At 34.4% G+C, this 22,303-nt stretch overlaps 1 protein-coding gene across 1 annotated transcript in view; it reads left to right on the forward strand.

The window, feature by feature from the left end:
- Positions 1-22,303, forward strand: part of LOC127542761 (transcriptional regulator ATRX-like) — a 167,851-nt gene that overhangs the window by 100,358 nt on the left and 45,190 nt on the right. Inside the window, 1 exon segment of the mRNA XM_051968551.1 lies at positions 1,757-1,951. Within this exon segment, the coding sequence (XP_051824511.1) occupies positions 1,757-1,951 (195 nt within the window).

The following is a 22,303-nucleotide window of genomic DNA, read 5'->3' on the forward strand; positions in this document are numbered from 1 at the left end:
GTTGTCATCATTACCAGATCTCTTTATTTTTCTCAGTCCTAATTTCTTTTCCACTTGTTTGCTGCATTTGAAAATGGTGGCACACACAGACATCAAAAAAGGCTTTTAATATAGGTAAGATGACACCAAAAAAAGAGAAATGTACTTTGGAAGGTTGGGCAGCATTGTCAAATGCAGCAGAGAGAGAATTCTTGCCTTTTCCCTTTTTGTTTGGATTCATCTTTCACATCCTAACTCATGTGAAAATACGTTTAACATGAATGCGTATGTATAAAACATATATCATCTTATTTTAACATTTTGGTGGGGAGGAGAAAGGCAGGGAAGGGGAAAATTTTGGAACTCTAAATTTTAAAAAAACTGGATTTTGAAAATGATAAAATAAAATTTGAAAAAATAGAATACTATTTACAAAAACAAGTAAAAAAAAAAAGCCCCAAACTTCCCATATCATTACCACATAAAACAGAAAAGCTTAACAACATACCTTTAAAGTGTTACAATCAGTGACAGACTTAATAACTACACGCAAAACTTAAGTAGTTCAAAAGAAATGAAAATAGAATGTCATAACTACAGAGTGTATGATGATGTCATGGCTTGATCTCTAAAATACCAAGTGGAATTTGGCAGAGATAAGTGGCTGAGATGGGTTTGTATTTGAAAAGGGAAACATCGGAAACTTTAGAAATGTTAGTTGAGACAGAAGTTATGCTTTTTTCATACATGGAGTTGCTTGGCACAATTATTGGTTCATAGCAAATATTAGCCTCATATGCATAACTTGACATGTTTATTGATTATATGAGTTTTGAGAATCTTTCAGGAAAGCTTTCGCTTTAAAATTTTTAACTTGGAATTCTATGATTTGTGTATCATAAAAAGCTCTATTAATGGGCACCATAGACGCTACAAATAAAATTGGAAGGCATTCAAGAGGCTATCAAATTCAGCCTCCTTAGTTTATGAGAAAACAGACTCTGAGCCATTAAGTAACATACAGCTGGTAAGTAACTGAAGGAGCTTGTAAATCCAGATCCTACTGATTCCAAGTGTAGTGACCAAAATGTAACGTTTTTCCGTGTGGTATAATTTTATCTTACTTTTATTCTCTATACTTGTAATTCTCTCCTTTTCCTGCACTCCCTTGCTTCAAATAATGCATACGTATGCATTTATGTCTATATATTATAAATTGTTTTTATTGGAAAATCTCATCTCTTTCCTAGATTATATGTGATAATTCTCCACATAAAGCCAGTACTTAATAAAAATTGCAGATGTATTCTTGTTTACATTTATACATTTTTGTATGCTCTTTTCCTAACTTTATAATCTCCTGTACTTAAGTACCACAACTTTAGTACTGAAATCTCTGCAGAATATTCATATAAGTATCTGATACTTATTTATGTCTCCACCCATGTACCAATTGAGCTTAAATTTATTCACTACATACTGAATCCATAATTTTCTTATTTAAATTCTATGCTATCTATAGTAATAAGTCAAGCAAAACCTTTTTGAAAAAAGCACTGTAATGTTGTATGCTTCAAGTTGTCACTTACTGAAAAGTATCAGAACCCTTTGTATGAAAAGACAAGAAAATTATACTAAAACAAACTCTGGAGAAAGTGAAAAAATACGTCTGAGTTTTGTCGATTCAAGTATTGAACACTGGCTAAATGAAAGTAAAATTCATCAAGTTAAGTTTCATGGTGTAATTATGGAATTATGGGCTCTAATTCTCATACAGGGAACCATGGAAGAAAAAATCTATGGACGACAAATAACCAAGCAATCACTTTCCTTTCGGGTAATTGATCAACAGCAAGTTGAACGCCATTTTACTATGAATGAACTAACTGAGCTTTATATGTTTGAGCCAAACTTACTAAATGATCCCAGTTCAGAAAAGAAGCAAAAAGGAGACATTCTTTTGTTGCCAAAGGTAAATATAATTTGGTTATTATTAAACTTTACGTATGAAAGAGCTATTTTAACTTTTAAAATTAGCTAAACATTGATTCTCTTTTTTAAAAAAAAAAAGTCTAAAGAACCATCACACATAAACATCATGTTTTATATATATTTTAAAGTTCTCCACAGCACTTAAGCAGCATGGTGTTTTGCTAAAGCTCAGATTCATTAAATAAATAGAAAGAAAAATGAATCTAAGCAGCAGTATGCCACTTTTTTGTCAGATTAGTAAAATTATCTATTAAATATTCATTTTTGATCAAAATTTTAGTTAATATCATGTATTCAATTTGAGAAAAGTCCATAATAAAAAAAACTAAATAGAATTGGCTTCAAATTTGATATTTGAAATTGGATGTCCCTAAAGTTCATTTAATTGAAATACTAAAAAAGGGGGCATAGAAACCATATTATCTCAACACATGCAGAAAGATTAGAAGGCATAGGAAGAAATGGAGCTTTCCTTAAAATGATCAGTATGCAACTAAAATGTTTGACAAACATCTGTAGAGAAGATAAGCTTGAAGCCTTCTTGTTGAGATAAAGGGTGAAGCAAAGATACTCCTAACAACCACTATTATTCACTATTTTCCTAGAAATACCATTATAAGAAGACTAGAATAAAATGAAAGGGGTTAAAATAGGCTGTAAGAGAAGAAAATCAACCCACTCTGCAGATCATATGATGGTATACTTGAAGAATCTCCCAGAATCAAATTAAAATTTTGAAATAATGAATAATCCTAGAAAAATTGCAGGGCACAAAATAAGCCACTTTAAATTACTAGTATTTCTACATATTGAACAAGCAACAAGAATGGAGAATTGAGAATATCAGCTGGTAATGTGAAGTACCTTAGGAATGTACCTACCAAGACAAACTGTATGAACACAGAAAACATGTTTTTCAAACAAATAGTGTGGGAAATAGTTGGGAAAGTCTTTTTGCTTATGATAAGACAAGTCAGTACAGTTTTTAAAAAAAGATAACTACCTAATTAATTCTAAATTAATTCAGTGTTCTACCAAAGTGCAAAACTTTTAGGTTTTTGAGCTAAAAAAAAATCTGAAAGAAAGGTCGAGTGTTAAGGGAATTCATATTTAAATAGCAGCTAAATGGCCATCAATTAAATATATAATTGAAAAAGTTCCAAGATGTATTTGGAGAATCTGTTTTTCTAGGCATTTTGGCTATGTAACATTTATTTGAATAAATTTCAGATTTGAAATACGGTTTTTAAGGAAGAATAAATATTTAATGAAACTTGATTTTGTGTGCATGTCCAAGATATCTTAATAATTATTCTAGTATATTGGATGTTTTTGACTGCAGTGTAAATAGTCTCATTTCAATATGTAGGTAAAGGAAAATAGTTTTGAAATATTATTATCGTTTGGATGGTTCTACAAGTGCACAGTCAAGAAAAAATTGGGCCAACGAGTTTAATGATGAAACCAATGTGAGGTGGGTAATTTTTCATTTCCTTTCTCATCTAGGTTGCAGTTTATCCATGCAGAGAGACCATTTTTTCTGTTATGTTCATGTTTTTTTCCTAAAATGTTTTTATTAATGATTTTATCTGATACTTAGTGTGCATTTCTTGAACAATTTTCAGTCAACCCACATATAGTAGTTAGCTGCTTGGAGTTCTGTTCAGCCATCCAGCAATTTTTTTTCCATAATTTTCCAATTTTTGTTTTTGTCTTTTTTGCTGCCAGCAAAAGAGCCGATTCAGAACTTTGTCCAAGAAAGTCATTCCTTAATAGTTAGAATTGCATAAGTGAAAGCTTATGGTTTAAGAAAACATGAAATATCTTGTTGGAAAAACTGACTTGAAAAATAGTACAAGGAGCAATAACTTTAAAATTAGTGAAAAACCTAAAAGTAAAAAAGATAAAAGATAAAGATAAGTAAAAAAGTAAAAAACCTATAAGAAAAAAGCCCAAGAAAATATCAAGGAGTATTGCCTCATTATTGTTCTATTTTCATGGATTTCAATCAGTTCTAGACACTGTCATGTTAACATCAGTCAACTGTGCTAACATTATATCCTGTCAATACTTTCCACCATTTCCCCTTAAAATGTCTATTTTTGTTAACAAACAAGCCTTCAAAGACATAAGAAGAAATGGTTGTTTCCTTAATTTTTTGAGTGTAGTTCTCTAAAATCTGAGTCATTGTTATTTGTAGTAAAAATAAAGTAGCAATCCTTTAAATAAAAAATAAGTCAAGTATTTTCATGCTTTTTTGCTATTTGATCTAGTGCAAGGAATATTAATTACAGGAATGAGAAAGGGAAGGAAAAGAAATTGAGAAAATTACCTGGGAAAAATAATAAAACCAATGTGTTTTGCAGGTGACATTATGGTTTCCTTAGTGAAATGGTTTCCATGACATAGCAGGACATAAAATAATTTCACATACCCCTGGTATTTGTATTTGTTAACATTGTATCTGTTAACTAGGTAGCTGAAAAACAGCTTCATTCAAAATGACTACAAACACTACAAGCTCAAGATCTTCATGATCACAGAACAAGACATTCATTAATAATGACAAAGGTGTAATTAAATGTAATTGAAGAAGTAAATTATTCAAATAATAAAACTGATATCACCTATATTTATTTATTCACTGCTCTATTGACTAACCTCATAAAAGAGCTATTTTATAGATCTAGAAAATAACAATAATGAAATTCATTTAGAGATAAGGTCAAGTGTCTCAGTGGATTTTAATGAAAGAAAAAAAAGAATGGGAAGCGATGACATTTTAGCAGCATTAGTTCTAACTAGTCCAAAATGTGGTAATCCTGAGATAGACTTTGTTTTAGTTAAGAAATAGAAGGTGGATAGTAGATAGTGATAGAAATAATAAAACTTGGCACCTGTATTGTGCTTCTCCATAGGTTTGCAGAATGCTTATAGGTATAATCTCATTTAATTCTAATGTTAAATTTATTACAGCCTGAGAGAGATTAGGAGATTAGGAGACACTTAACTTGTAAGTATCAGGGGCAGAGTTTGAACTCTGTTTTTTCTAAGCTTAGAACAATCTGTCCGCTTAGAACAGTGGCTCAGTTAGGTAGATACAGGTTTTTTTCTAAGAGAGAGAAGTAATGAATCCTGCCTGCTGGACTTTCTATTGAATAAAAAATGCTGAAAAAACTTCACAGGAGTATGGCAGAAATTAAGATACTATCAAGATAAATTCCAAATAAACATGTAAGCTAAATATGAAAGGTCATATGATGACAAAATTAAATTATGAAGGGAAAAATTACTTTCAACCTACTGATGCAGTGAAGCTTATCAAGAATTATCAACGAATACCTTGAATAATTGTGTAAAATTAATTTTTTCATAAACAAAACCAATGAAACTACAATTAGAAGGGAAGCAAGTAATTAGGAATCTTTTTTATAGAAAAAGTTTTTTTTTTTTTTTAATGACATTATATGTTGTTGTTTCAGCCCTGTCTGGCCTTTAGTGACTAGATTTGGGGTTTTATTGACAAAGATAGAGCAGGGATTTGCCATTTCTTTTTCTAATGCATTTTACAGTTTAGGAAAATGAGGCAAACAGAGAAGTATGGGTAACATAGCTAAGAATTGCCTGAGGCCCCATTCAGGTCTTCCTGATTCCAAAAACAATGAACTAATTATTTGCTCTTTCCAAGATTTTTAAGAAAAAAAATTTTTTACTGTTGTAGCTAAATGGAAAAAGAATTTGAACCTACAGTTCTCAAGTGAATAAATCCAGATCGTACAAATATTTACCTCAATAATAGCGAAAGAAATGCAAAATAAACAATTGCAAGTTTCTCCTCTACCTCTTGGATTGGCAGAGATAATAATAAAAAGAAAAATGACAAATATTGGAAAATATGTAAAAACGTGGATTATGGTTTTGCTACTAAATCTGTAATTTCATCGAGCGAGACACTCTTGAATTCCATGAGAAATTCATGCTTTTTAAAACATGGGATAGGAAAGGGCATTTTAAACAATGACTGAATTGTACAATCCTTTGATTCAGTTATGTTGTTTTACTTTTTTTTTTATTTGACTTGTAGGGAAATTTTCTTTGTAAGCAAATATGTTACAAGAGTTTTCTGTTTCTGTTTTAATTTTTTCCTCCTCCTTTCATTAGTAATTGAGATGTTAGAAGAAAGTAAAAACTTATTAAATAAATTTTAAAATATGTTAATAAGAGAGTACTGATTAAATGTTAGTGTATCTTTTCTTTTATATTTTGAAGTGTTGTTTTTACCTGACATATTCAGACTACCTTAGGTTATTTGACTATATGTTTCTCTCTGGACAACAGGGGAATGAACATAAGTATTTTCTGCCTCATAAAGACACTGTTTCATAGCATATTTATTAACTTTATAAGCATAATCTTTTACGAGACTAGTCACTTTTTTCTTATTAAATTTCAGGGGCCGCCTGTTTCTTATTTCTACCAAAGCGGGGTCTCTTGGAATTAATCTGGTCGCTGCTAATAATCATCTTTGATGCTTCTTGGAATCCACCCTATGATATTCAGAGTATATTCAGGGTTTATTGCTTTGGTCAAAAATAACCTGTCTTCGTCTATAGATTTTTAGCCCAGATTTTTTTTATGTAACAAAATTGAAAGTACAACAAGTTTGAAGCTAGTAAGCCACTATGGGTGCATTGACATTCCATTATTTGAATACAGACAGCTTCATATTTTCTCTAAATACCCAAGCCGATCTCCAAATATGTCCATTGGTCACAATAATTATCTGCTCCTAATTAATTTCACAAACATGTACACATAAACAAACCCATACACAATGTATATGTTGTGTATACACACACACACACACACACACACATATGTATATGAAATATAGCAGGAGACTTGCTAGTCATTGGGAAGCCCTAGGATGTCAAAGAGAAGCTTCTCTCAACCCCTTCTCTCCATGACTTCACATGTCATGGTGCAGACAGCAGCTCTGTTGTTTGAATTATATGATGTTGGCAGCAATCAGTGCTGAGGGAGCCTGGAAAAGATCTCTAGCAGAAGATGGAATTGAAGCTGAAACTTAGGGACAAAGAAGGTGCATATTTCAGACATAAGGGACAATCAGTAGAAAGGCACTTGCACTTGGTTGGGAAATGGAAATGTGAGCAAGGGATGGTAGATATCACTATCACTGAGTCAGTGTAAGTGAAAGGGAGCAAAACGTATGAAGTGTGAAAAGATAGAGAAGAACCTAAGCTGTAGGATTTTGTATCCTAGGGCTAATAAGGAACTGTTAGAATTTATTGAATGTCGATATGACAGATAGATCTATGCAGAGGAATAACTAGTGGAAAAGGACTCATTTAAAATAAATAAGAGAATATACCCACTATATACACAAGTATGAATGCGCCTCACGCTTTCCTAACTCTTAAAAATCTACTATGTTCTTTGAATTCTCATTCAAGCATTGGGGTGGAAATGAAAACAGTCTGCCTTAATCTATATTCAGAGTCCATATTTCTTTCTCTGGATGCAGATAGCATTTTCAATATGTCATCAATGTTTTGGATCAAAGTATTGAAGAGAGATGAATGCATCACAGGCAATCCCACCAATGTTATTGTATTATGTACAGTGTTGTCCTGGTGATTTTACTTTGCATCTGTTCAAACAAGTTTTCCAGGTCTCTGAAACTCTATAGTTTCTTATTTTCCCATCGTATTCTATTATAATCATATACCATGAGTTGTCATCATTACCAGATCTCTTTATTTTTCTCAGTCCTAATTTCTTTTCCACTTGTCTGCTGCCTTTGAAAATGATGGCACACACAGACATCAAAAAAGGCTTTTAATATAGGTAAGTTGACACCAAAAAAAGAGAAATGTACTTTGGAAGGTTGGGCAGCATTGTCAAATGCAGCAGAGAGAGAATTAATGTCTTTTCCCTTTTTGTTTGGATTCATCTTTCACATCCTAACTCATGTGAAAAATACGTTTAACATAAATGCATATGTATAAAACATATATCATCTTCTTTTAACATTTTGGTGGGGAGGAGAAAGGCAGGAAAGGGGAAAATTTTGGAACTCTAAATTTTTAAAAAACTGGATTTTGAAAATGATAAGTGTGTTATGTGGACACAATAAGAAAACTGTATCTGACTGAAAAAAGACCCCATTTAACTGAGCCATGTGAATAACATTTTTTGGGTAACTGAGTGTTGTTGTTGTAGGGAAGTGTCACTGTCAGAAATAGGCTTTAGAAATATGAATCTGACACTTAAACATATCCTTCTTATCCTGACATTGTGTTTGCTTTTTGATGCCAAATCATAACTGCTACTAGTTCTGCTCTTTGTGGCATAGTATGGTAATGGACTATTATCCTGCGGTAAGAATTGACAAGCAGTATGATTTTAGGAAAACCTAGGAAGACAGAGTGACGTGAGAAGAACCAGGGAAACATTGTACACAGTGAGAGAGCATTGTTGGAAAGCTGTGAATGATTTCCTTATTCTCAAGCAGACAATCATCGGAGACAATCCCCAAGTACTCAACGATGAAAAATCCCCCTCTTTCCTTTTTTTTCTTTCCACTTTTCTCTGACTTGCATACAATGGTGAATATGGAAATATTTTACATGATTGCACGTTTATTACCTATATTAGATTGCTTATTGCCTTAGGAACAGGAGGAGAAAGCTATAGAATGTGAAACTCAAAACTTAAAAAGAAAACAAAACAGTGAATATTAAAAACTGTAATTGGGAATTCTGTGTCAGACACTGTGTTTAGGAACTCAAGATATAAATGCCGAAAACAAAAGAATCATCATAACAAAACCATAATAAGGATTTCAGATTCAAATCTGGGAGGCAGGCAGTATATGTGTGTATATGTACACAGATGTATATTTTTACAAACAGTTGTTGCTTAATAATCACATAGGTTGGGTTTTTTCCCCAGGATAGATGATATAGTTTATTTGGGCCAATTACTTGAGTTGTTCAAAACAACCTATTCTCTTGGTAATTTTTGTTCTTTCAATGCAGCCCTTAAACAATCAAAGGAAGAATTCTTGCTTAGGAGTTCTCCACTCTAAAAAATTCTTTAGCTGTCCTCATCTGCAGTTTTCTCCTCTGCAGAAATGGAAATAATGATAGTAATAAAATTTTTCTCAGTAGGTTGTTGTAAGAACCAATTGACAAAACAAAAACTGAGTGAGACTATGCAGTTTATATGTTATGTTAATTTTTTGAGCTGTCAGAGAATGGGAATTGCACATAACAGTGTGTAAATAAATGGTGTAAAAATAATAGAAACCCATGAGAAAATTACTGAAATGGTCCATGTGAGAATCGATGAAGATCTAAAGTAGGAAAGCACTTTTGACAGTTATAAAGTAAATAACAAGAGATTGTTATAATTGGTTGGATTTTGGTTGGGAAGTGAATGAAAGTAAAGAATCTAGTATATCCAAGAACTCTCAAATTCAAATCATTCCAAAGTTGGTCCTCAACAGTAATGAGGAAGCTTTTGAAGGGAATTATAGCTTAATTACAAATTGTTTTTGTCCATTAAGTGCCTGAGTCTTGGTTCTTTGCCTCTGAACTTTGTTCAGAAATATTGGCTTGTAATGAGGTAAGTGCAGAAATCAGCTTCCCTGCCAATTATTGGGGTCCCGAGAACTTTTGCTGTCCCTGGGAGAGATGCCTGCAAGGTTGTCTGGTTTGCTATCTAAAGAGGTAGTCCATATCTTTTAACTTTGCAGATTGACTCGATGACTATTTCTTAAGTCACTGGACTTAAGTCAAAGGAGGGGATGGCTGTTCCTAGTGCAACATCTAACCAGTTAATATTTGTGCCCCCGTTATGGGATTAATCATGTCCTCAAACCCAGGATGTCATTATCCTGTCCTCATTCTTTGTCCTTCATTATTTACTATTTTAAAAACTTATTAAAAATCCATTTCTCTCAGGGTCTTATTAATCAGGGAACAGCAAAAGTAGCAGAAGCAAAAAACAATGTGATATCAACGAGAATTCAACCTCTTGAGGAAATAATTTCAGCTGTTGTAAGTTAAATGATTGTCGTGCCTTTATTCCATTGCTTTCATCTTTCCTATTTGATTTTTTTCACCTTTTTTTGTTATTTCTATCAGTAACTTATCACTTACTAAAATTATGAAGTACTAAAAATATAAAATTAGGAAGTAAATTTAGTCCAAAATGACTTATTGGAGTCTCAAACTTAAGATTTGTCATTTGCATCATTATGCTTTCCCAAGTCTCTTTTTATTCAAGCCATTTGTTCTGTGCCTAATTTTTCTATGTTACAGTCTCTGTAATTTTATTTTCAACATTATTAAACCAACACATTTAAAAATCTTTTCAACTTGCAATTTTTGGAGGCATAGTTATAATTGCTTTGGTATATTTTATTTATCAAGTTGTGTTATTTTTAAAATAATCTTTTAAACTAATTTTAAAGGACATCTTTTATAATATATTATATATATATATGCCAGTGTCTATTCTTTGCTGATTTATTTGGTTGAGGTTAAGAATTAAGTTCCAATTTTCTTGAAATGTTTCTAATATAATTTTTAATGGGATTTGAATAATTTGAATAAACTAACAAATATACTTATTAAACATTTTGTTAAGTTTTGAGAATGCAAATAGAAAAGAAAACAAGGGCACAGTCTACTAGAGGACATTGTATGAGTAGTAAACAAGCCTGATGGAAAGATTCTTTGCTATAGGTTTGAATAGGATGCTTAACTTTCAATGCTTTGTTATTTATAGTTTTGTTCTTGTGTGCACTTTTCACTTCACTCTACTTCGTTTCACACCGCTCAAGATTCTCTAAAATGATTTTGATCATGATTTAAAGCCCTGTAGCCCAATTCTATCTAATACTGTTTGTCCTCCCTCCGAGAAGTCACAGTCTGAGTAATGAACTAGTTTGTTTTCTTTTGCTACTTTTTTGATTCCTTGATTTCGTCTCAAGAACATTTTGTTTGTTGTGCTTTTTTGTTATTATTCATGAAAATTCTGGAGACTGTTGGGCGACTCTGGATTTACTTTAAATAATGGATAGCTGAGTAAGGTCCTTTCCACCTCCAGAAAGAGACACCATAGTATAGTGTCTCCTGGCTAAAGTGTAAAATCTTGGCTTTTTTAAAACAAGGTCTTCAGCAGATCTCAGTTTGATTAAGACAGCAACCATTTGCGATTAAATCCGAGCTAGCAGCTGAGAGAAAGAATCTCCTCTTTTAATGAGTCAAAAAAATATAAAGAAATATACAACAAAATAAGTAAATCTAGGAGGGAAAGACTAATTGGTTTTTTATGCCAAATAGAAATTGCTATTTACACTTACTCTGACTCAGGGCCAAACGATAACTATTTTGGGGTTGGCCGGGAATCCCTTGCATACATATGGCTGCTTATATGTATGTATTTCTATATACATGTGTATATATTTGTACATGTATAATAAGGAGCTTTTAGAGTGACATCGAATGTCAAGCTTGATGATTCAGAAACTGGAATTAAAGAGGCTGGGAGAAAAATCAACAGTCTTGATATGTAGTCACAAAAAGCGATTAAGAGGCCCATCATTCTTTCCTGGCACAGTGAGGAAGAAGAAATGGAACCAATGTCCAATTTTATTTTCTTGGAGTCGGAGATCATTGCAGTTGGTGTCTACAGCTAAGAAACTAAAAGATGACTATTAGCTTGAATTTTCCTGAGTTTTTTGCTTTTGCTCTTCTTCTTTCGGGTTCTTTGGAGTTCTTAGACACTTTCTTGTCTCTCATTTTGGTATGAAATCATCTTTTCCTACTTATAGGTATGTATGAAAGTTGACTATATTTGGGTTTTTGCTTCCTGTACACTAAGAAGAGAACAAACATGTGTTCATCTCCCTTCCTCCTATGCCATATTCTTTTAATCTGTATCAACATCATTGACATCTTTTAAATCAGTATAATTAACAAAATAACAAACTAAGCCCTAATTTGAAAAAGGATATATGAAATATGTTTCCCCATTCTTTCTGACCTTTCCTGCTCCTCCCCAGTTTTTAACCTTTACAATCAAAAAGATTCTTTGAATCATTTCCTTCTCTAATCCCCTAATTACATGAAGGCATTGAACAGACTTGTCCCCCATTATGTTCATTTGTATATACTTTGTAAATTTTTCTTTTGATGTTTTCACAAGTTTCTAATTAGGTCATTACATAAAAATACTTTGTATTTCTATATACATGTGTATATATTTGTACATGTATAGGCTTATAGTTATAATAAGGAGCTTTTAGAGTGACATCGAATGTCAAGCTTGATGATTCAGAAACTGGAATTAAAGAGGCTGGGAGAAAAATCAACAGTCTTGATATGTAGTCACAAAAAGCGATTAAGAGGCCCATCATTCTTTCCTGGCACAGTGAGGAAGAAGAAATGGAACCAATGTCCAATTTTATTTTCTTGGAGTCGGAGATCATTGCAGTTGGTGTCTACAGCTAAGAAACTAAAAGATGACTATTAGCTTGAATTTTCCTGAGTTTTTTGCTTTTGCTCTTCTTCTTTCGGGTTCTTTGGAGTTCTTAGACACTTTCTTGTCTCTCATTTTGGTATGAAATCATCCTTTCCCACTCATAGGTATGTATGAAAGTTGACTATATTTGGGTTTTTGCTTCCTGTACACTATTTAAGGAGAAGAGAACAAACATGTGTTCATCTCCCTTCCTCCCATGCCATATTCTTTTAAGCTGTATCAGCATCATTGACATCTTTGCCACATTTTCTTAAATCAGTATAATTAATAGAATAACAAACTAAGCCCTAATTTGAAAAAGGATATATGAAATATGTTTCCCCATTCTTTCTGACCTTTCCTGCTCCTCCCCAGTTTTTAACCTTTACAATCAAAAAGATTCTTTGAATCATTTCCTTCTCTAATCCCCTAATTACATGAAGGCATTGAACAGACTTGTCCCCCATTATGTTCATTTGTATATACTTTGTAAATTTTTCTTTTGATGTTTTCACAAGTTTCTAATTAGGTCATTACATAAAAATACTTTGTATTTCTATATACATGTGTATATATTTGTACATGTATAATAAGGAGCTTTTAGAGTGGCATCGAATGTCAAGCTTGATGATTCAGAAACTGGAATTAAAGAGGCTGGGAGAAAAATCAACAGTCTTGATACGTAGTCACAAAAAGCGATTAAGAAGCCCATCGGTACTTTCTGGCACAGTGAGGAAGAAGAAATGGAACCAATGTGCAATTTTATTTTCTTGGAGTCGGAGATCATTGCAGTTGGTGTCTACAGCTAAGAAACTAAAAGATGACTATTAGCTTGAATTTTCCTGAGTTTTTTGCTTTTGCTCTTTCGGGTTCTTTGGAGTTCTTAGACACTTTCTTGTCTCTCATTTTGGTATGAAATCATCCTTTCCCACTCATAGGTATGTATGAAAGTTGACTATATTTGGGTTTTTGCTTCCTGTACACTATTTAAGGAGAAGAGAACAAACATGTGTTCATCTCCCTTCCTCCTATGCCATATTCTTTTAATCTGTATCAACATCATTGACATCTTTGCCACATTTTCTTAAATCAGTATAATTAACAAAATAACAAACTAAGCCCTAATTTGAAAAAGGATATATGAAATATGTTTCCCCATTCTTTCTGACCTTTCCTGCTCCTCCCCAGTTTTTAACCTTTACAATCAAAAAGATTCTTTGAATCATTTCCTTCTCTAATCCCCTAATTACATGAAGGCATTGAACAGACTTGTCCCCCATTATGTTCATTTGTATATACTTTGTAAATTTTTCTTTTGATGTTTTCACAAGTTTCTAATTAGGTCATTACATAAAAATACTTTGTATTTCTATATACATGTGTATATATTTGTACATGTATAATAAGGAGCTTTTAGAGTGACATCGAATGTCAAGCTAGATGATTCAGAAACTGGAATTAAAGAGGCTGGGAGAAAAATCAACAGTCTTGATATGTAGTCACAAAAAGCGATTAAGAGGCCCATCATTCTTTCCTGGCACAGTGAGGAAGAAGAAATGGAACCAATGTCCAATTTTATTTTCTTGGAGTCGGAGATCATTGCAGTTGGTGTCTACAGCTAAGAAACTAAAAGATGACTATTAGCTTGAATTTTCCTGAGTTTTTTGCTTTTGCTCTTTCGGGTTCTTTGGAGTTCTTAGACACTTTCTTGTCTCTCATTTTGGTATGAAATCATCTTTTCCTACTTATAGGTATGTATGAAAGTTGACTATATTTGGGTTTTTGCTTCCTGTACACTATTTAAGGAGAAGAGAACAAACGTCCTTACCTTCTTCCCTCCCATGCCATATTCTTTTAAGCTGTATCAGCATCATTGACATCTTTTAAATCAGTATAATTAATAGAATAACAAACTAAGCCCTAATTTGAAAAAGGATATATGAAATATGTTTCCCCATTCTTTCTGACCTTTCCTGCTCCTCCCCAGTTTTTAACCTTTACAATCAAAAAGATTCTTTGAATCATTTCCTTCTCTAATCCCCTAATTACATGAAGGCATTGAACAGACTTGTCCCCCATTATGTTCATTTGTATATACTTTGTAAATTTTTCTTTTGATGTTTTCACAAGTTTCTAATTAGGTCATTACATAAAAATACTTTGTATTTCTATATACATGTGTATATATTTGTACATGTATAGGCTTATAGTTATAATAAGGAGCTTTTAGAGTGACATCGAATGTCAAGCTTGATGATTCAGAAACTGGAATTAAAGAGGCTGGGAGAAAAATCAACAGTCTTGATATGTAGTCACAAAAAGCGATTAAGAGGCCCATCATTCTTTCCTGGCACAGTGAGGAAGAAGAAATGGAACCAATGTCCAATTTTATTTTCTTGGAGTCGGAGATCATTGCAGTTGGTGTCTACAGCTAAGAAACTAAAAGATGACTATTAGCTTGAATTTTCCTGAGTTTTTTGCTTTTGCTCTTCTTCTTTCGGGTTCTTTGGAGTTCTTAGACACTTTCTTGTCTCTCATTTTGGTATGAAATCATCCTTTCCCACTCATAGGTATGTATGAAAGTTGACTATATTTGGGTTTTTGCTTCCTGTACACTATTTAAGGAGAAGAGAACAAACATGTGTTCATCTCCCTTCCTCCCATGCCATATTCTTTTAAGCTGTATCAGCATCATTGACATCTTTGCCACATTTTCTTAAATCAGTATAATTAACAAAATAACAAACTAAGCCCTAATTTGAAAAAGGATATATGAAATATGTTTCCCCATTCTTTCTGACCTTTCCTGCTCCTCCCCAGTTTTTAACCTTTACAATCAAAAAGATTCTTTGAATCATTTCCTTCTCTAATCCCCTAATTACATGAAGGCATTGAACAGACTTGTCCCCCATTATGTTCATTTGTATATACTTTGTAAATTTTTCTTTTGATGTTTTCACAAGTTTCTAATTAGGTCATTACATAAAAATACTTTGTATTTCTATATTTCATTTGAAGGCAATTCTCCTTCAGTAGGATTATGAGCAAGTTACTATGAGTTAAAAGCCTACATATTTTATTTTCTGGAAAATACTATTTTAATCACTCTGGATAACTCTTGTGTGATTTTAAACATGACTCTTTTAGTACTCGACTTTTTCTTTTTACCTGCTTAAATGAGTAAAAGAACGGTTTAAACCAAAAACTTCAGTTTTGCTTAAACTGTCTCCCTCCCCCCCAAATACTTTTTTCTTTGGGGAGGATACTGGTGAACAATTTTTTCATTTCCGCTTTTTTTTATAGCAATTTGAAAAAAAATTTTCCCCCATATACAAGAATACATAAAAATTTTTGCACTGGTGAATTTTTTGCTTGATCATTGCATGACCAAAGTATATGAAGGATTCCTTTTTTTTATTATAATTTTGAGAAACAAAAGTTAAAATTTTTCTTACAAATTTTGGGGGTAAGAGCTATAATAGTGTTCAAGTAAAAAAACCCAAATGCTTAATAATTATCTTTTCTTGACCTGTTTTCTAGAGTTTTTAAAAAATATATACTTTGTCATCTTTTTTGGAATAGTCCATTCTAATTTTCAAGTTGCTTTCCTAGGTCTCAGATTCTGTTCTGTACTCTTTGTGCTTAGGATCTGGGTTGTGTGCTGCTTCCAAGACTACAAGTATTTCTCAAGCTTTCAAAGATATAGATAATGTTTTAGTTGTCAGCAACATGAGGTGTACGACTCAGTTTCCCATTTAGAGTGGCTAGGCTAGGCTCAACACCTATCTGGAAGGATCTAACGCTTCATAAGAATAGAAGTATTGACCCACCTCCATTGAGGTAGTGGGGTTGAATCCCTAATCCAGGTCTGAGTTAGACTAGTAACAACACTGTGAACCCATTTTTGATCTGAGCTTAATCTTTGATTTTGCCATTGCATTATAAGTAAAGGCACAGTCCTGTTCCATAGTTTCTGCCTTGGCCACTTGCCTTTTTGTTATATTGGTAATTATATGCTTGAAGATTAATCCAGTATGCTTCTTCCAATGAGTTTTTTTATTATATACTAAGCTATCATTCTTTTTAGATGTTTGTTGAAATAATTGTTCAGTACGTATTGTTCCTGACAATTTTTCTGTTCACTTTTATTCATTTATTTATTTATTTATTTTATTTTATTTTTACTTGGAAATCAAAAGTTGACTTTAATCATTGTGTTGTTGGACCAGGTGTATAGTGACTAAGAGAACTGGAGAGTAAAGATAATAACTTCAGCAGATGGCTCACTCTTCTCCCCTACTTCTAGAATTTACCAGCTAACTGCTTCAATAATTTATTTCACTCTGACCAATTTGTATACTTTCCCTTTTTTTTCCTTTTTTTTATTGTTTATTATTTTATTATATATTATTTTTTATCCTAACTTTTTATTGACCGAACCCATGCCAAGGTAATTTTTTTACAACATTATCCCTTGCACTCACTTCTGTTCCGATTTGTCCCCTCCCTCCCTCCACCCCCTCCCCCAGATGGCAAGCAGTCCTATACATGTTAAATAGGTTACAGTATATCCTAGATACAATACATGTGTACGGAACCGTTCTGTTCACTTTTAAATACCATTTTCTAAAAGCACCTTCTAAAACGACTGTCAGCTGACACTGTTGTTGGAAGAATGCCAATTAGGACATGATTTAATGACTTTAGCAAAATCACCTCAACTCCTCTGGAATCTTCAAAATCTTAGGAAGAGATGCGTCTTTCTGATTAAATGTTGGGGAGGCTGTGTTTTTTCTTGGGCCTCCATTAAGGACCAGATGCTCTTGGTGTCCAGCCAGCTCTTTATTTTTCTCCACATTATATCCCAAGATTCTTCTCTTCTTCATTTTTGTCTTCCTGCCCATCTGCTTTTTTTTTGCCTCCATTTATGTGTTGATTTCTTTCCTTAGAAGAACTGTAGGAACAGTAGAAATAAGGTGCCTGCCTGACACATAGCAAGCACATAATAAAAGACTGTTGACTGATAACTAAAGTTCTGAGAAGGATCCACAGAATTTACAGTATTTTGTATTTCTGTCTGGCACTTTGGTCTGGAATAAATAAGTTCAACTTATGAATTGGTGTTTATTGTATTTTGTTTCAGAGGAAAGAAAATACACATTTGACAGAAACGCAAATTCATGCATTGGCCTTAAATCAGCAAGCCGGCCAGGAGCGAGATGCTAAGCATAGAGAAGCCATCTACAAGGCTGTATCACTAAGACAGCAAATGGTAAGGTTTTTTTTTTTAATGTCTTCAGATTTTAAGAATTTCCTTATTTGGAAATTTCAAGACAAATGGGACCAACATATAATATTCTTCAAAAAAAGATACAAAAGTTCTTGAAGGTACTTAACTACCGCTAACAATTTCTTACTCTTGGATGTAGCTAGATAATAGATTTTTCTGTGTACAAATTTGGGCATATATTTGTACCTACAAACACATGATATAGGATATCTTATGTTATTATTAAATATCTATTCTATTAATATCTGTTGTTAAATATATAACTGATGTCACAAATTTAAATTCCACTAAGGAATTTAAGATCTAGAAAATAACTATTACTAATCATTTAATCTAAACATAATATTTATAAGTAAATTTGTGATATCAATCATTTATTCCTACCAAACTTATTGAATTTTACTTCATTTATTTCATTTTCAAACAAAAATAATGAGGTCTTTAGAGTTAGAAAAGAGAGGAACTTGTATGAACGAGGTTAAGTAGGAAGACAGGAAACAGTAATTTAAAATCTAACTTCTGAATCTAGTTCAAAAAATCTTTCATTCTCTAAGGTCAACAACTTAAATTTTCTCTTTACAGTTAATAAGTTGTGTTGAGCAGATACGAATGAATAGAAAGGCTCTACAACAAGATAGTCAAGACATGTTAAGTCAAGAAGAAGCTTCCACTCATCACCCTGTGCTGCCAGAGCCTCCAAATGTAGTCATAAACCCCTCTAGTTACCAGCATATCAATGTGAAAGGATCATATCAACCTGTTAGTGGCATGGAACTACCACTAAGAAAAAGCAAGAATCCAAGACCATTGCAAAAGAAATAAGTGTGATTTTGTTCTAAAATACTGAATGTATTAAGTAATTGATAGTTTTAGGGACCACTTGTTTAACAGAAATAAAAATGCATTAATGCTCTGTTTCCAATAAAGGTCAACTCCATTTTCATTTTTATTTGAAAATAAAGATTAATATTATCCATATTTTTATTATATATGCTAAATTGAAAAGATATTTCAAATTATTTTCATTGAAATCTTATTCAAGAATAACATCTATTTTTTTCCTCCAGAGTGATTTAGAATATTAATGCTAACATTTATTTTTATGAATTATTTTTCATAAGTAATTCTTAATTTTTCTTTTTATTTTGGTGGTGAATAAGCATACGATTAGCAGCATATAAAAAATGAACTGAACAAAAAGATAGAAAATCCTATTTGTTGAAATGAGTTTTCAGATTTTAACTGTTTTTAAAGGTTTAGGTTATTTTATTTTAGATATTTTAAAAAAACGTAATAATAGTTATTCATGGAAGACATAGACTATTTAAGGAGATTCTTTGAAGGGCATTCTTAGCTGGAAGATCTTTATCCTGTAGGTCGGCGGGATCAGAAGTCGGCTTTTGGAATAACTTTGAAGTGAGTAGTGGATTCACTACTGTTAAAGAGATTCAGGGAGAGACATGCAGTGGGGTTGGTAGCGCTCTCAAATGCTCTCTTTATACAGGGATGAAAGAAGCCGTGCTTAAGCAGAACGAACACGTGAGGGCTTCACATTGAAAACGTGAAAAAATAAGGCAAAACATTAAAAATTACTTGTTCGCTCTTCTCATCAAAATGTAAGTGAAAATATGCTTTGAATCAAAGTTGTAGCTTTACCAAAAGCTTGCGGGAATAGCTGTTATATTTGTTTTATGTGTTAGCTGATTTCAAGTTTGACTCAAATTATCCATATCAAGACTTCATTAAAAGTGTTAGAGGCGGGAGGCGGGAGGCGCGCATTTAGGTTGAGAGTCGTGGGGCGGAGGTTAGGGTTAGAATCGGGGGAGTTGGCGTTAGGGTTAGGGTTGAGTCGGGAGGCTGGGTTGGAGTCGGGAGGCAGCGCGCGCATTTAGGGTTAGGGTTAGGGTCAGAATCGGGAGAGTTGGGTTAGGGTTAGGGTTAGAGTCCTTTCCCTCCTTTAAGACCTCTTTGGGATATAAGCCCGGTAGAAACACTGCTGAATCAAAGGGTCCGCACGGTGTGACAAGTTTTTGAGCGCTGCAAATTGTTCTCCAGAACAACTGGCTGGATCCATTCACAATTCCTCCCACGAGGTATCAGTGTCTCAGTCAGAGAGCTGCTAACACAGCGTCAGTTCGCCCAAAGGACCCTGGGAAGCTCTTTAAGCGTTTCTTGGAAAGTCTTCTAGAGCAGTTGTTCATTTCCTTCTCATCCTTACTCGACAAATGAAGAAAGTGAGGCAAATGAAGTAAAATTAACTTACGGGTAGTAATTCAAATAGTACTAAGGAGGCCTCCTTCCACTTACATTTTACATTTCATTCTGCATTTTCTGTCCCTGTACCTATTGTTTTTTGCCTCAAAATTCCTTTCATCGAGCGGCTTACACCTTCTCTGTAACCCTGGGGGAGACAGCAGCAGGTGCCAAAAGTAACGACAGTGGGGATACTAATAGCCCTGACGGCGGTAGTGTTGCTGATTGTAGTATCGGTGAAGACAGAAAAGCGGGAGGAAGATGACAAGGAGACCTCACAGCAGGGGTTTAAGCAGACTTCCAGCCTTGGCTAATTCACCTGGGAGAACCCCACCTCTTCCAATCAACCATCTCCTAGGCAGGTGAGCAGGCTATATGCTACAGCGAGACCTCACATTAGCAATGGCACCCCCAGACACCCTCCACCCCGACTCCCCCAATGCTCTTTATATTATCTCCCCCTCCCCCTCGGGTGCAGAGAGGTCTTGTTTCCCGTGAAGCCCAGCACGGGGCCCAACTCCTCCAACAAGCAGGGTCTCTCCTCCAATAGCAGCCGACAAAATCATCCGGTTACCGTAGAAACCCATCAGTGAGGCCCTACCCGCCTCCTGCCTCTTCAGGGCAGTCTAAGAGCTAAATCATCTCCACGCCCCAAGAAAGCTACCAGGGAAACCACACCCCTAAGGCGATCTCCATCTCACAGCCCCCATGAAATCAAGCCGTAAATCCTGAAAGCGACCAGCCAGTACCACAGAAAGAACCAAAGGCCAGGGCGGGACGCTGAGGTGAAAAACCCAAGTTAGAGACAAAATCAGAAAGAAATGAGTGGGAACTTGGGGGCAAAGGTAACTTAAAACCACAACGGAAACTTATATCAAGAAGAGCACACACGACCAGAGCAGAAAACACACCTGGGACACTTTCTTCCAAGGTTCTTCGGGCAAAGATGTCTTACTCCAGAGCAGCCCAGCAGGGGGCCCCTCTCCCGAAACAATCTCCCTCCTCTTACAGCAGCCAGGAAAAAGATTCTGTTGCCATAGGAACCCATCCATAAGGCCCTTCCGCACCCCGCCCCACTCCACGACTCTGGGGGCATTCTGCGACCTAAATAATCTCTCCACCCCAAGAAGGCTGTCAAGGAAACCATTACACACCCTGGCTAGCTCCAGCTCCAGACCTCGCAGGAAATCAAGCAGGTAACCCCGACAGCCACCAGCCCGGACCCCAAAAGTTTTGGAACCCCAAAAGACAAGAGCAAGAAACACGGAAAAAACGCAAGAAACTAAAAAATCCTAAAGGAAATCAGTGGCAAAGCAAAAATAATGTAACTCAGGAAAAGTTATCTTAAAAACATACTGAAAATTTGTTACAGTAACAAGGAAGAACCACAGATACTTCGAAAAGGACGACTGTATCTTCCAGGGCCTTGGGTCCACGGGACCATTTGTTGTCTCTCTCCTTAATTAAATCTTGTGTCTGTTGAGAAAATTTTTAGTAAAGCTTTTTGGTTCTAAAGTGCTTTCTCTAGGAAGTTCCCCTATGATTTGCCCTCCTGCCTTTAAAGTTAGGAAAGAGATCCATTAAAAGAGCAGTAAACACTTAACCTCTATGAGATGGCTTACTGCTTTAAGGAGGAGGGTTTTTTAGAAAAGTAAAAAAGTTCTGAAAATTGAAAAAATGCTGTAGAGAAGTAATGTCATCAATAATGAGATCAGTTCCACAAATAATGTCCCTCCTCAGTCTAGAAATTAATCCTCTTTTAGAACAGCTGTCTCCAACAGCATGACACATCTTCTTTCTAAAGGCAGTTCTCAGATCAACCAGAACCCCACACCTCCATCTTTCACCACGTGGTGGGCTACGTAGGAGAAACAGCTGTTTTATAGACATTAGAATGGTTTTCCGACCTGTAGTTGGCCTGGGGGGGAGCCATATAAAGAGCCCACCCTAAGGGACTGATGATGGTATTCCTTCCCACTGCCCCGTAGGGCACTAATTTGACCAAGCATTGTTTCCCTGAGAATGTGGAGGAGGAAGACAGCAGCGTTTTGAAAAAGAAATTATGTCCCCTTTAATTCTTTCACTACAAGTAAAGGCAAGTTTTCTTTCATTTTATTGGCCTGGAACACTTCATTGCATCTCAGTCTCAAGCCAGGATAAATAAACTTGACCCAAGTTGGCGTCAGTTAGCGAGCCTGCGGCAGAATAAATCTCTGGGGGTGGAACTAGGAGTCC

The sequence above is a fragment of the Antechinus flavipes genome, chromosome X (genome assembly GCF_016432865.1).
Source record: "Antechinus flavipes isolate AdamAnt ecotype Samford, QLD, Australia chromosome X, AdamAnt_v2, whole genome shotgun sequence".
Taxonomy (NCBI): Eukaryota; Metazoa; Chordata; class Mammalia; order Dasyuromorphia; family Dasyuridae; genus Antechinus; species Antechinus flavipes.